At 66.7% G+C, this 15,083-nt stretch overlaps 1 protein-coding gene across 2 annotated transcripts in view; it reads left to right on the forward strand.

Annotated features, from left to right (window-relative positions):
* Positions 1-15,083, forward strand: part of LOC113213492 (Krueppel-like factor 9) — a 28,316-nt gene that overhangs the window by 4,341 nt on the left and 8,892 nt on the right. The window contains exon 2 of one of the 2 annotated variants that reach the window (XM_052266799.1): positions 12,841-12,897. The exons of the other annotated variant lie outside the window; for it this stretch is intronic. Within the exon in view, the coding sequence (XP_052122759.1) occupies positions 12,841-12,897 (57 nt within the window). The remainder of the gene's footprint in view (positions 1-12,840; positions 12,898-15,083) is intronic. 2 annotated transcript variants of the gene reach the window in all.

Genomic DNA, 15,083 nt, shown 5'->3' on the forward strand with positions numbered 1-15,083 from the left:
CCGAGCCGTATGTGTCGATAATGATGTGTACTGCGGTCCGCGGTCTCGTCTGCTTCGTCGCTTGAGCATCACATCACGATGCCGATGGTCGAGATGTTGTTCACATCTTTTCAATCCGGCCGGCCAGCCATAGCCGAAGCCCCTCCCCTTTCTCCCGCCCGCGACCTCCGCCGCCGCCGCCTTGCTCTGCATGGGCGGGGCGGGGCGCAGCAGCGCCGGCGCAGCACCAGCTCTAGTTTCCTCGGCCGGCTCGGCTCCTCGGCTCTCGCTGGGCGCGGCACGGCGGGCGTATCGCGCGATTCCGCTGATTTGGCGCGGGGGTTGGGTGTGGCCGTGGCGGGACGGGACGGGCCGGTGGGGCCGCGGCGTCGTGGCGTCTCATATTGTTTCCTCGCCGGTAGGGTGGGTTGACCTGCTGTCATGGGAATGGGAAGCCGAGCCGCCGCACCGCGCGGTCGCGGGACGGAGTGAGCGGCTAGCGGGCGCCCTTTCCTGCGCAGAAGAAGCAACACAGTGTAAAACTTCCTCTCTGCGAAAGGCGATAGAATGAGTCCGTTGTAGTTTCGATACCCGACCCGACCGTGGCCAGTACTGCCTGATGTAACAAGGAGGAGGGGGATTTCAATTGCAAGAAGTAAAGAGATAGAGAAATGCGATGCGCCATGCACCTGTCGGGCGGTGACGACAGCGCGTTGTTATCAGAGGACGCCGCGGACCCCACAGCTAGCTACTCGTGGCGGGACCATGGGGGGACAGTGGATAGGAGGAGGGAGGGGGCTTATCAGCTGCGACGTAAAAGAGCCACGAGCAGCGCCTCGTGTGCCGTTGCGTCGCCGTTCGAGGAAACGGAAGGGAAACCCGCGAACGTAGTGTGTTGTGTTGGGCGCCCGTCTCGTCCGCCCGCTCCCGTCTGGAGGACGCGGGCGGCGGGTTATATAGCTCAGCATAGCTGCTGGGCCAGGATTCAAATGTGTATCGGTCGCCTGGTTGGTTCAATCCGCGGCGGCACCAAGGCCACACGCCTGCTCCACGTGCGGCGGGGCCGGGCGGGGCCGGGCGGGGCCCCGGCGACGCGGGTCGCTGCTGCGTGCACTGCCCGCCGCCGCGGACGCGCCGCTCACTGCGCAGCAGACGAGCAGCGGGCCCCGCCATGTCGCGCCTGGCACGTCCTCCTGCGCCCAGGTGAAGTGGCCCGGGACTCGCGGGGGAGTCCCGTACTGGGCGAGCTCGGCGCGGTCTGCCGGTGCCGGTGCAGCCCGTGGTGCTGTACTTGCCGCGTCGCGGGGCCCTGCGGAGGGGGCGGCGCGGTGGTGCCTGGCCTGGCAGCCTCGTGCGCCCGCGCCGCCGCCGACGACCGCTGCTCTGCCCGTTAGCTCGCAGCCACGATCACAGTCTCCATCGCGCAAGATTACTCGTCTTACAATCAGTTCGGCGGAGGAGGGAAGTGTTGCAGGCCTCGGCGTCTTATCGTGCGGGGCCCCGGCTCGTCTGGTGTCGGGTCGGCGGCGAGGGCGGCGAGGCCGCGCCATTGCAGTGTCATTGCCAGGTCGCGCTGGCGTGTGCCGGCCCGCACTACACTAGGCCGGCCGCGCCGCGATACTAGATACGCGGCTAGGCGAGCGGGGCCCGGCGAGCTAGCCCGGCCGGACCAGCGCGGGGCTGTTATGCAATGGGGCCGGGGGGGCCTCTATCAGCGCGCGGATGGGGAGGGTTCGAGGAGGATGGTGGGCAGCAGGTGGGTCCCGGGGGTGGCGCGGCCGGGCGGGGCGGCCCGCCCGTGGCACGCCGTGTTCAGCAGCTCCGCGCCGCCCGGCCCGCCCCGGCCTGCCCTGCCCCAGTGGCCTGGTTCGCGCGCTGTCAGCTTCATAATGTAACGCTGCCCGGGCCGCCTGCTGCTGGCACGGCGCATGTACACACGCGCTCGCTGACGCCGCCGGGCCCCGCTGCACTGCGCCGCACTGCGCCGCACTGCGCCGCGCACTCGCGGACAGGCCATCTCTCCTTGAACTTCGCCAGATCGGCGACTCTGGCTCTCTGGCCGCCTGCACTTTGCCACCGACCCGACCCGTCGCCGCGACGGAGCGCCTCGTGTCGCGGTCGGTCGTGCAGCTTGGCGGATAGCGGGCCGCCGCTCCGCTATACCCGAACGGAGCCTCTCCGCGCCGCCGGGAGCGTGGTGGTGGATGGCTCACCCGCTCCCCCTGCCGTACCGCAAGGTCAGGGTGCAGCTCTGCTCGCATTTTGTGTCGACTCGACGCTGCTAAAGTTATTATTCCCATATGACCAACCTCGCTGCCCGGGCCGTCGCGTCGCGTCTTGCCACCCGATGTGACCACGGCGCGGCGCTGCACGGGAAGTGACGGAGCAGCGCGCCAAGCAAGCGTTTGGGTGACAAACACGTCACGCCGTCACGCGCACACAGTCACACACATACGTTCCCACATGCGACTGGCGTGTAAATAGCGCGGCTTTGGCGTGGTCGCGGCGGGGCTGCGGCGGGGCGGCCAGCCCCACGGGACGGTCGCAGGCGGCCAGCAGCCAAGGCTGACTTGATTTCGGCGCGTCTCGATCCCGATGAGTGGCGAGGCGCCCCGCGTGACCCGTCCGGCTAGTCTTTGTCGCCGGCGACGACGCGTTCCCATTGCTGTGTCGCGGGGGAAGGGGGAGGGGGAGGACCCGCTGTCCGCGGGCCTCGCTGCGGGCTCCCCGAAGGAAAGAGGCCAATGAGAGCCAGGTCTGCCTGCACTTACACATTCTGCCGACCACGCGGGCGGGGCCGGCCCGCCGCCGGGGTGAGTCCTGCTGCGGCCGCCCCCAAGGCCGCGGGGAGGCCTGCAATGGGGTGCGGCGAGAGGCCTCGCCGGGGCGTTCCTGGGCGTGATTTGCACTCGCGGGAGGCGTAGTACGCTGCAGCGGCGGTATAGAGCACACCGTGGGCCACGTGGGCGAGTGTAAATAAACATCCCGTGCGGTGTAGCAGTGCGTAGTGTGGTGCGCCGCCCGCTGGAAGGTAGCCAGGACCGAGAAGGAGGCCGGCTCGCGAGCGCGCCCGTTCCGTTGTCACCCTGCGAATTATGGACCATAGTGTGCTGACCTCGCCTATTGAGCTGCTGGGCCCCGGCGGCCCCCCGTTTAGAAGTGAGAGTTATTGGCAGCAAACGTCTGCTCGTCTCGTCTCCTGCTCCCCGCTCTGTTGTTGTAAGCAGGAAGTGAAAATACAAGGAAAGAGAAGGTGAGGGGAGGGGCGATGGAGGGAGGGGAAGAGAAGACCAGCAGGTGAGGGGGAGCGGGAGGGACTCGTGCGTCGGGCTGTAAATCTCACTTACGGGGTCCCCTTGTTGGCACCGGACAGGATATTGATGCGCTGATTGACAGGCAATAAGGACACAACGAGCAGCCCCCCTCCCCCTCTCCCCCACTGTCACCTCGCATCAAGTCACACCTCGGGGTCGTCGTCGTCTGTGTGGGTGGGAGGGGCGAGGGAAGGGGAGGGGTACCTGCAAAGTGGACAATGAAGCCACAGCAGCAGCCACTCCACCTGTGTTTCGAGGCACGCCCCGGCAGAGAGGCCCCCTCCCCCTCCTCCAGCACGCAGGGGAACACACGTTCTCATCCTCCCGGTGCGGTGCCCCTTTTCACCTCCACTCCTCTCCGATCCCGGCGCGGCATTCCCTGCGTCTACTACTGTACAGGCGTTTCCGGTCGGCATCAAAATCTTGCCGCGCTGGCGTTGCCCGGCGGTCGGCTCGGCTCGGGGCCACAAAAGCACCGTCGTCGGATCAGACTGCGGGCCCGAGTCCCGTGAAGGGCGTCGGCCACGGGGCGCGCCAACAACAAAAACAAACTTGGCATGATTAATTAAACCCTGCCGAACTGCTCCTACTCTCCAACATGGGGCGTGCTGCTGGACTCTTGCCGACAGATTGAAACCCACGCCTCCCCAGCGTCGGCGAACTAAACTACCCCTCCAGTGAGCCAAGTGAGGACGCTCAACCCTTCCCTCCCGCCTGCGTCTTTCCCAGCGCGGCGCCTCTCACCCATCGGGCCCCGGTCCCGGTGCTGGCCTTGGGAGCGAGCGCGGCCCATGCGGCCAGAGACCTCTCTCCCTCCCGTACCGGGCCTGGCTCGCCGGCCGGCTCGGCATGTCCGGACCGGTGGGATCCGATTCTGAGTCGAGCTGGTCAAGCTCGGGCTCTGTGCGGCACACACAGGGCGGGGCAGAAACTCCGGACACTGGGGGTACTCGACCGGACCAAGGTCCATCGGCTGGCCGCGGGGCGTACTCCGTACATCGTGCAGGTGTTGTTGGGGTCTTGTTTATCGGCGCTGTCGCAGCATCCGCCCACCCTGGCCGGCCGGGCCGAGTGGGGTACTTTCATCAGCACGACCTCCCCGGTGGCTCGTGCATCATCGCTGTACAGCGTACAACGCGGACCCCCTCGGAAGCAGCCAGTCCTGGAAGCCCGCCAGCGGCGGCGGCGTGGTGGTGTGCGCCGTGCGTGATGTACTCACGCGAGAGGGCGTTCGCACGTACAGTACTCCGAGGATCAACGCACCGCGGCGGCGGCTGCGCTGTAGTGTACATACCACCGCGTCAACCTCCCGACGGGCTTATCTGTCGTACTGGTAATGTCTGAAAATGAAGGTCGACGACCGGACGTGTGGCCGTAGTAGGAGAAATGAAAGGCTCGGGGCGCGCTCGATCGCTGCTTCGAGTTTAAATCCTCTCGAAGCCTCTTTTCTCTTTGCTCGTCGCGCTGGAGGTAAGTACATACTTATGGCGAGCCCTCCCCCGCGAGAGTCATGCACTCGCTGCCCCGCGGGTCAAGGGCGAGAGAGCTGTGAAGGAGAGGGGGAGAGCGTGGGCCGCCCTCGCGGGGTGTTGAACCACGGCCGCATACTCGCTGGTGGAGAGCGAGGGGGAGAGAGAGGAGGAGAGAGGAGGGGGCGGGGAAGGAAGGGGGTAGCGTGGCGGGCGGGGCGTGGCGGGGCCAGGGAGCCGATGTCAGCGCCCGGCCCAGCTCACCGACCTGCGCCCCCTCTCCTCCGCCCTCTCCTCTCTCCCCGCCCTGCCGAAGCACGGCGCCCTGTGCGCGTCTCCCGCGCCACAATCCATCTCTCCCTCTCGCCGGGTCCCTCCTCTTCCACTCCTCGCGCTCCTTCCCTCTTGCTCGCCCCTCCCTATTGCTCTCCCTCTGGCCCGCTCGCTCCTCGCTGGCGTCGTTCCCCCTGCCACTTAAGCTCGGCAGGTTGAAGCCCGCGAGACTCTAAATTGTTTCAGCGGAAATGGCAGCATTTGGCGCTAAGCAGAGAATGTGCTCGAAGGGAGAGCGTCGGTTTTGTTCATCCACGACGATATTTACTTTGTGCAATAATTGAAGAAAAGAAGACATTCAGACGAGGATTTAGACTCTGGGAGAAAAGGTAAGTGGCGGCCAGCCATTTGCCGGGGCAGTCACCGCGGGGCGTGGCGCGCGGCGCCGGGGCAGGGCACATCTGTATCACTCGGTGGAATGAACTCGACATGGGGCCGCCACGCCCCGCCACGCCCCCACTGCGCCCCGCGCACTCACTGGCCCCGCGGCCCCGGCACGCCCAAGTCCGCCACGCCCAGCTTGCGCGGCAGCTTCTCGGCTGGTGCCCCGCGCCCCGCGCCCCGCGCGCGCGCGCGCTCTTGCGCCGCCGCTCTGCGCCACGCCTCGCCGCGCCCCGCTGAGCCACGTCGCGACGCAGGCGAGGCGGTTGTTGGACTGCCCCGGCCTGTCTGTCCTGCCCCGACGCGGTTCGGTTAGTCCGCCCCCTGCCACGCCACGCCACGCGCCGCATGACGTCAAGCGTTCGCCCGCCAAGCGACCTGCATGCCGGCCGGCGGGCCGCGGCGGGCGTTGTCGTGAGGTGTGGTGTGTGCGCGTCTCTGTCGCACCTGCTGTCGGCGTGCACCCGGAGTAACGAGCGTCCCGTCCCGCCCTGCCCGGGTGAGTTTAATGTCGCGAACCCTGACAGGGCCCCGGGGCCAACTCTGGGAGGAGGGAGACAATGACGGCTTGTTGTGTCAAAAGTCACCCCCAAGTTGCGACAGCGCGCGGTAATGTAGAATCGGTCGGGGCGCGCAGGACGTTGCCCGCCCGCGGTCGCTCGCCCGTAGGTGAGCGATTGCGCAAGGCTTGAAACTTTGGCGGGAATGACGCTCGCTCGCCCGGTCGAAAGTCGCGAGGAACGCCCCCCGCCCACCCCGCGCGGCTCGTCTCGTCTCAGCGTCCCCCGGGCGCGGGCGGCTTGGACGTGGCGGCGGTCCTGTGGCAGCCGGCGTGGCGACGCGGCCGAGCTCTCTGGGGTCGACGGATGGGGCCTTCCCTCTCGCCCGCGCCCCCGCCGCCCTCCCCGCCTAATTACGGCGAGGTCCTTGCCATGCTCGCTCGTGGCACGCCCCCCGCCGCCCACCCCCCTCCTGCCGCGCCGCGCCTCACCTCCTCCATCCGCCCTCTCTCTCTCCATCCGAGCTGCCAAAAGCGTCACGCGATTTGGTCGGTTCGGCGGCCCGGCCCCCCTGCCCTGCCCGACCAGTCTCGCTGCTGCTGCTCACTCCACTCGGGATTCGCGCGCTCGCTCCCATCGGCGGTGGCGGAGAGTAGCTGCAAATAACAATAATGACGACGAGCGAGACGAGCCGTGGGTTTGGAGGGGCCCCGGGAGGGAAGGCCCAGGAGCAGCAGCGGCAGCAGCGCTGTCATCCCTTCACTGCCTGAGCCGCGTCAGCCCCGGCGCTGTGCTGCTTTCATTTAGCGGAGGGGGGGGGGGGGGGGGGCGAGGCGCGGTGCGCCCCGCAGGGCTTGGTTTCCACAAAGGGAGCTTGGGCGCCACGTCATGTCCCTCTGGGCGGGTTGGAGTGAAGTGGCCCGCGCCACTTCGCCCCCGCGCGCCCCAACCCCCTCTGCACCGCGCCACGTCACTCGGCGTACGTCCCCACGGCGGCCTCCCGGCGACCCCCCCGAGAGCCCCCAAGCCGCGGCCGGGCGCCGCCACCGCCACCGCGCCGGGCCAACCCCCTCGCCGCAGTTCATAGGGCCTTACCCCCCGAGGGCGTCCCTCCCCACCCGGGGCCTCCGCGCTGCTGGGGTTGAGGGACGCTGAGGGGGTGGTGGAGGGGGCGTGGGTGTGGGGAAGGGTGGGGGGCGCCGCCGTCGGGTACCTACCTGAAGCTCCGCCGCTGATGCGTGGCGCGCCGCTCTGCGCCGCTCAGCTTGGCGATTGCACAAGTTGCGTCCCGCCACCACGCCCCCTGTGTTTACCGCCCTCCTTTGGAGAGTAGGGGGGCGAGGGGAGAGGGGGAGGGTCGTATCGGGCGAGACCGAGGCGTCGCCCCTGCTTAGCCTGAGGCACCGCTGTGTTTTGCGAATCCGCCTAGTAGATGCGAGGGGCCGGGGGAGGGGCTCTGAAAGGGTAGAGTTGTCCCCCCCTCGCCCTCGTCTGTCGCTCGCGCTAGGGTTGGTAGCAGCAGGACATGAGGGTCAGCAGGGGTCAGTGCCTCTGGCCACCCCTCCTCACACACGCTCACCTCTTGCTGCTGCAGTTCAACTTGTTGGCTGTGCAGACTTCCGTTTGCTGCTCAAGCACCTGTCCAGGACCGAGGCGCGCTTGTGGTGGCGCGGCGGGGGGCCGGGCGGTGTAGTAGTGGAGCGGGGGCGGGCGGGCGGTGGTGGCGCCGCGGGAGGAGCTAAGCGAGCCGCGAGCTGAGCTGTGTTTGCGCTAAGCGTGCGTTGACCCGCGCCGTACCACCGCGCCGCGCTACGCCGCCTGGGTCACCTCTGCGGCCGGGAGGGGGAGGGGGGGCGAGGGGGAGCGGCGTCCACCAGAGGAGGCGTCCGGTCACTGATGGGATGAGATGGGCCCCCCGGATTGGATCTGACTGATCGACGTCGATGCCCCCGCGCCACTGCCTTGCGAAGGGCCGGCGGTGGGTGGGCGGGCGGGAGGGAGGGAGGGAAGTGGGAAGCGGAGGGAAGGCGGTCTTGTTCTGCGCACCGGAGGAGTGTACACTCCGGCCAGGGGCAGGGGCCGCCGCTGGGCGAGGGGAAGGGGGGGGGTATATCCGGGAACCAGGCAATCATAATTGCGCCTTGAGGTCTGTGCTCGCTGCTTGTGTTCGGCGTGGAGGGGAGAGGGGCGGTACTCGCTCGCGTCCGTGGCGGCCCAAGGTCGAAGGAGTTGCGCGAAGAAACGCACAGTCTGCTCTCTCGCGCTTGTTTCCAGGGACGTTCGCCTCGCCGTCCCTACCTGCCTCCTGGACTTTGTCCTGAGACTCTGGACAAAAACTTCGTTGTCGAAGTAACTCTGACAGACTGTATCCTGGATCACTGTCCTGTGTCCTGCTGGAACGCCATGTCCTCTTTTGCTGGAACTCCTGGATGAGGCGAGATGGGCCTCTCTGCATATGCTGCCGCGGCGCAGAAGGGGCGATGTCCTTTGGTCTGGAGGACGCCCCGCCGCGCCGCTCCACGCCGCTCCACGCCGCTCCACGCCGCTCCACGCCACGCCGCGGTGCGCTTCCCCCCTCCTCGGTGCGGCACGGTGGGCCCGACTGTATGAAAGGCATATCGGTCCAACTCCCCTCTCCCTTTTCCCTCCCGCGGCTCTCCCGCGCGCGCGCGCGCGCTGCTTCAGTCTCCTCCTGTCTCTCTGCCATGCCCTGCTCCTCTCCCGGATGTGCCGGATGTGTTATTCAGTGACCTTTCACAATACGGCGGTTCGTTTTGTAACGGATTCCGTTACTGATCGACGCCCCCTCTGGCCGTTCGCTCGCTCGTTCGCCCGGTGTGGCCGAGGGAGTGCCGCCGCGCCGCCGCCGGTTCTTTTTGACCCCCTCCCCTCATCAATTTTTTCCTGCGGATAGTCATGCTCTCCCGCCTGACCTTTCCCCGCCCACTCGGCCGGTATTGATGCAGGCGGCGGTCTGCGCGGGGCGGAGGCGCACAGGGTGGGGCTCCCTGCCACCGCTTTCCCATTTCCATTTCCACGTGACTCCCGTGCCGTGTATTTGTTTAAAATCGCCGATATTCGTCTGCATAACGTGCCACGCCGTGTAGTACAATCTCGCGCAGCGGCAGAGACGACGGGACCGTGTTTTCTGGCGCGGGTCGGAAGGCCAGCGTCTTGTCCCGCCAGCCCGACGGGGTGGCCGTGGTCCGTGAGACCCGCACTGCTGGACTGGCTGGCGGGGTCCGGTTGGGTTGGCGGCGGTGGTTCGCGTTACGTATGGCGCCCCGCCCTGCTCTGCCGCGCCCCGCCCCGCCCCGCCGCGCTTTACCCCACCCCTCCGTCGCTGCGGGGCTTTCATCACACCTTCTTACCGCAGCAACGAGAAGGGGGCGGCAGGGGCAGAAGGAAAATGTTTTTTAAAAAAGGGTCGTCAGGGCCAGACAAAAGGGAGGGGAATGGGGCGGTGGGTGGTAAGGGTCACATTCGCGCGCGACGCCGCCGCCGACGTCGCCGAGGAGGGGCTTTTCTTCATGAGCGACTCCTGTGCTCCTCGCTACAGGTCAAGCAGACCTCATCGCCCTCAGCATGATCCTCTTCCCCCTCAAGGTTGCCTCGCTCCTCTTCGCGCCGCCACTCGACGGCCCCCCCGCCGACGTCGCCCTCTTGTGACGAAACAAGACGGCCCGGGCGCGGTGCCCCCCCCCCCCCCCCCCACCCGCCGCACACCTACCACCGGGAGCGCAGGGCCCTCCTAATCCGGTCCACCCGGCGGGCCACGTTCGAAAAAGTGTCGAGCGGTTGCGTGCGAACCGTCTACACCGGCCGTAGGGCAAACTTTTGTACGCGAGCAATTTTTGATGCGGCCGCCCTCCTTTGACTCGCGGCGCCATCTCATTTGCTGACGCGCGGTTTAAAGGACGTCGTCTGGCCCTTGAGACGGGGCGGGGGGGCCTCCGCCCACTTAGACACGAGCCCTCCTCTGATCGCTGACTGCAGACATGCTTTTGTGCCCCGCAGATGGCTGCGCTGCTTTTCGGCGAAGGCCCCCTATCCCCCCCCCCCACCTTTATGGCGCATAGACTGCCGCGCTGCAGAGAACTCTAAGAACGGCGATGATGAGACGCTTCAGGGTGTGGCTTCGTCCGGTTTTCATTTCTGCACCATTGATTATGATGATGATGATGACGACGACGACGACGCCCCCCGCCACCGTGGCCGGCCGTTTGTTTTGCGGTCACCAAGTCTCGACCATGGTCTCGACTTCGGCCCCCTCCCCCCCCCCTCCCTCCCCCAAGCAGCCTGTCGTCATTTTGTGCGTTTTCACTCTGACGGGGGCAGTCAGTCGGAGAGGTATGGCGACAGGGACCGACCTCCGCGTCGAGACGGCGGCTGTCCCTGTCCTTGCCCTGGGTCGGAGAGCTCGGCGAAGCCGGCCGGTCTCGGGGCGTGGCGGGGCGCGGCGGGGCGCGGCGGTGCCGGTCCGTGGCCCCGTGCTGCTCTCCTCTCGCGGCCCCGCCCCACGCCCCGTCCCGCCGTGCGCGCCGCCGCAGGGGCGGATCCGGGCGTTGGTGGTCCCTCATTAAAGGGGGGAGAGGGATTCCGCCGCCTGCTTTGGCCTTTGTGTGGTGCGCGCGCGACGGTGTGAGTGTGCGAGTCCTCCCGCACGATAGTAATCATCTCCTTCCTTCTGCGGCTTCGGCGTGTACCGAGAGATGGGGGAGGGGGGAGAGCTCCCAAATCGCTCCGTCGCGAGAGGGGCCCAACAACAGGCGGGAGGAGGGAGCGCGAGTGGCCCGGTCGGCTGCCCCGCGGGCTGCCTGACTAGCTGGCTGATCTCTGCCCTGGCCCCCTTTGCTGCTCTCTCGTTCTTTCTCTTTATACCTCTCTGCCTTTCTCCCGCCTTTCTCTCTCTCTCGCTCCGTAAAGGCGCGCGCGCGCGCTCTCGGGGCGGCGGCGCCGGCGCCGAATGGTTACACACGTCATTATCGGTCCCGCCCGGGCCCGGGCTGGCGCGCGGCGGGCGCGGCCGTTTGTGCCGAGGAGCGCGCCGCGCGGCCCGGCCCCGGGACCGGTCCGGCAGGTGGGCGGACGGACCAGGACGCCGGCCCGGACACGCGGCGGCGGTGGCGGCCCGGACACGACTCGTGCGCGGCCGACTTTTCTGCCCCCCCCCCCCCGCTTATACATCTTTCCTGCCGCTGAACTGGCGCGCACCTGCCGCCCCTGAGTTATAAAGGGGAGAAGGGGGGGGGGCGTCGCGACGCCTCTCTAGCACGGCCAATTATCGATGTATTTATACGCGTCGTCGATGTTCTTTATGCATGCGCGCCGGCTTGGCCTGCAAATGGAAGGGAGGGAGGTAAGGGGGGGTTTGAGGGGGGTAGGTGCGCGGAAATAGCCCCCCACCCCCTTCCCCCTCCCTCGGCGCCGCACAACGCACCTCCGACCTGTCGGCGGCCAATAGGATTATGGCTCTGCTGCGGAGCTGCGGACGACATCAGCGGTGATGGTGATTGTGCCGGGCGCGGCGGCGGCGGCGGCAGGGGCGGTGGAAGAAGAATTTATCGGAAAATGAGGATCGGAACGAGCTGGGATGGGAGGCAAGGGGAGGAGGGGGTCCCCTAATTTAGCTGGAATTAGTCATGAGGGCCGGCGAGGCCATAGGGCGCCATCGAGGCCCCCCCGGCGCCGCCGCCGCCGTCGTGTGTGCCAAACTTTTTGCTAAGCGCTTTTAGGAGATGTACCGTTATTCGCTTGCTCCGCTGGCTGCTCTGCTGCTCTCCCTCGCGCGGTCGTTGGCTGGCGGGGCCGGCGGCGGCGCCGCGCCGCGTTGGAGCAGCGAAGGGAGGCGGCGGGGAGAGACGCGGCAAATTCAGCCCCCGCCCCGCCCCCTCTCCCGCGCCGCCCGGCCCGGTGGTGGTGTCGGGGATGGATGGCGCTGCACTCTCTGGCGCGGCTCCTTGTGGCTACATTCTATTTCGATCAAAGTCGTCTTTGCGACGCACTTGATGCATGGTGTCCAGGGAGCCGGCGGGCGTGGTCCTATTTACCTTCGCACATACCCGGCTCGGGGGATTAGTCCCCCTCGGGGCTCGGGTCCCGGTCGCGCCGTTTGAAAGGCATTTGTCGCTTTATTAATTTGTTGGTGGTAACGCCCTGCGGGTCGTAACTTTGCCCCCCACCCCTCCCCCTTCTGCCCTCTCACTTTGCAACCCTTTCCCGACCTCCCGCTGTGTCCACCACGGCGTGGGGTGGCGCAGGGGCGGCGCGCAGAGGCCAGTCTGACCCCCCGGGAGCTGCTGGCCCGGGGGGTGGGGTGGGGGGGTGTACAGCAGGAGGCCCTCCAAGGGGCTGCGCGCCGGGACGACGCCCCTGCCTGCAGCTAGGACGCGGCGTCTCACCCCGCCCCCCTCCCCTCGTGACGTGCGGCCTCCCTAATGATTGGCTTGGCAAGCGGGAGGAAGAGAGAGAGAGAAAGAGAACGATGCGCAGTACGCAGTGCAGCAGCCGCTCTCCATGGGCGGAGCTCGCTTGCACGCGGTCTCCAAGTGCAAGTACAGAGGCCGCCGCCGCTATGGTGGGGAGGGTGACTGGGCTCCCCATTCACGGCCCCCAGGGCGCATGTCACGCGCGCGTCACGGGCGCAAGTGGGGCGTGCTCGCGATGGGTCTCTCTCTACTCTCTCACCGCCCCTCCCCCCTCCTCTCTCCCGCAGCGCGCGGTTAGGATTTGAATGCCCGCTTTTGGATTCAGGTCGCTCTCTCACTGGGCCCCGCTGCTCCGCCCCACTTCACCCTGCTGCTGCTACCTGTATATGTACCTCCTGGCCGGCGCTAAAATGCGGACGTTGTTTCTTTGTTGCAGGTGAGCCAAAGACTGGTTGCCCGATCCGACGTCCAGCGGTCGCGAAGAAGGTGGCAGGTGAGTTTTGAGCGGCGAGGGATGGCGGCCCCGCCTCATGGTCCCGGTGGTGGTGGCCAGTCCCGACAGACGGCTCGCGCTCGGGCAAGTTCCGTTGACGCTGTGACGTCCTCCTCTCTTTCTCTCTCTCTCTGCTGGTGCGGGCGTTCCGTTCCCCCGGCGCGGCCCGGCCCGGCCGGGCGTGGCCCGCCCGCCCAGCCGACCTTTGGCTCCCCTCTCTCCCACCCCAAATGCAGTACGGAAGCTGTGGAAATGAACTTGTCAAGACAGCCACCCTTTTCCCCGCCATTCCACGCCTTGTCTGTGAAAAGAGTTTGGCAGTAGCCGTCCCCAAACCCCCCCAATCTCGAGCCTCCTCCTCGCCCGCCCCGCGCGACCCCTCAGTGCCGGCGAGCACGACACGACGACTACGACGGCTAGACGTACTTCACGCGAATGTGGCGCTCGGTATCGAGGTGGCCCGGGAGTGGTGGGAAGGGGGCGTATTCAATTTATGGTGGGTGATTCGTACGGACAAATGGCTCGCCCAGCTGTCGGTCGGCCCGACCAGCCAAAGCCGGGCCTCGCCGGTCACGGCCCAGCCCCCCCCCCCTCTATTAAACTTTGGACGTACCGATTAACGGGCTGCACCATTGTTGTTCGAAGAGAGGCGCGAAGCGGATATTGAAACCAGGCCAAAATACACACACTGCTGACGCATACCAACGCGGCCTCGCGGTCGGCGCTCTGGCCTTCGCGTAATAATTATATGCGGGGGTTGGCGCCCCGTTCCTCCCGCTCCTCGCCACAGCCCGCGATTCAAATCGCAGTAGGGACGGGGTTTGGTTTTTCAGGAAGGGGGGCAGACCGGACGCGGACATACTCGCACCGCGTACCGACCGAACGAATCCAAACCAGACAACCAGACAGGATTGTTGTCGAAAAAGCAAAACTGCTTTCGATAATCGACCCACCAACCGCTGCCACCACCGCTGGCGCCACGGCCACGAGCAAGCGCGTCATTTCGTGGTGGAGCGCGGGGCGCTGGGGCGGGGCCTGGGCGCAATTTGGAAGTGATTTGGTTGGCTTCCGCTCGCAAAGTGAAGATAAATTGACTTAAGTTCGTTCGCCACTCCCCCGCGTTTCGCGCGCGCTTGCGCGTACTTCCCTCGCGCCTTTCTCTCTGTCTCTCTTTCTCCCCCTCCCTCCCTTTGCTAGTCTCCCCGCGCCCGCCTGCCCCTCTCTTCTTTCTCTCTTATCTCATTTCCGAAGGCTCGCTCGGTGTCGTACGGCCGACCTATGACGCCCCCGGAACGACAACCCCCTTTTCGGTAGGAAAGAGTTGCTTCAGAAAGTGACGCCTTGCTGCGACGAGATAGTCATAAATGGGTCGGCTATCGAGCTGTCCCGGCCTCGCCACGCCACGCCACGCCCCGCCACCCCGCCCCCTTAATCTCGGGGGAGATAAGGAGCCTTGGGGGCGACGGCACAGGGCCGGCCCGGACAGTGGTCACCTGACGGGGTAGGGGTGGGAGTGGCCCGCGGAGAGCACTCTGGGGAAGTGGGACTGGAGCCGGGCGGAGCCGGGCCGGTGTGGGCGTAGGGGGAAAGTCGCGGGCGGGGCCGCCGCCGGCCGGTCCAGAGGCTCGCGGGGCGGGGCGCGCGGAGTTTGGCCTCTGGGCGGGGCGGGACAGGCCGGGCGCGCGCGTCTGGCGACGTGTTTTGAAAGTCGCGCTCAAGTGCTTGTCAAAGTGGGGCGCTCAAGACCAAGGCGGGGAATATGGCGTGACGGGCGGGGTGTGGTGGGGTGGGGCTCGCCTCCTTCTCCCGCCGCCGTGTTACCGTGGCAACGATGCTCCCCCCCCCCTTTCCCTCTTAACCCCGAGGGCGCGTCTTTTAAAAAAAAGAGTATGCGGCAGACGGAGTTGTGCAGGAAAACTTTTTTTGTTTTGCAAATCGCTCAACGAAGATAAATCTCTGGGATGGTTTGAGTGTCTGCGTAGTTTGGTATATCTCTTGTTCCTGTCGTGCTTGCTTGCTTGTCGTCGTGGCGCTGCTGCTGCCCCGGGGGCTGACCCTACGCGGGGGTGGGAGAGTGATGCCTTTGTGGGGCCTAACTCGCTCGGTGCCTAGTATTTTTAACGCGTTTGCGCCCTTGGGCTACCTTGTGCTTTTGCGACCCGCTGCACAAAGGGGCGTGGCGGGGC

This window comes from Frankliniella occidentalis, unplaced genomic scaffold (assembly GCF_000697945.3).
Source record: "Frankliniella occidentalis isolate FOCC.00 unplaced genomic scaffold, Focc_3.1 Scaffold43, whole genome shotgun sequence".
Classification (NCBI taxonomy): Eukaryota; Metazoa; Arthropoda; class Insecta; order Thysanoptera; family Thripidae; genus Frankliniella; species Frankliniella occidentalis.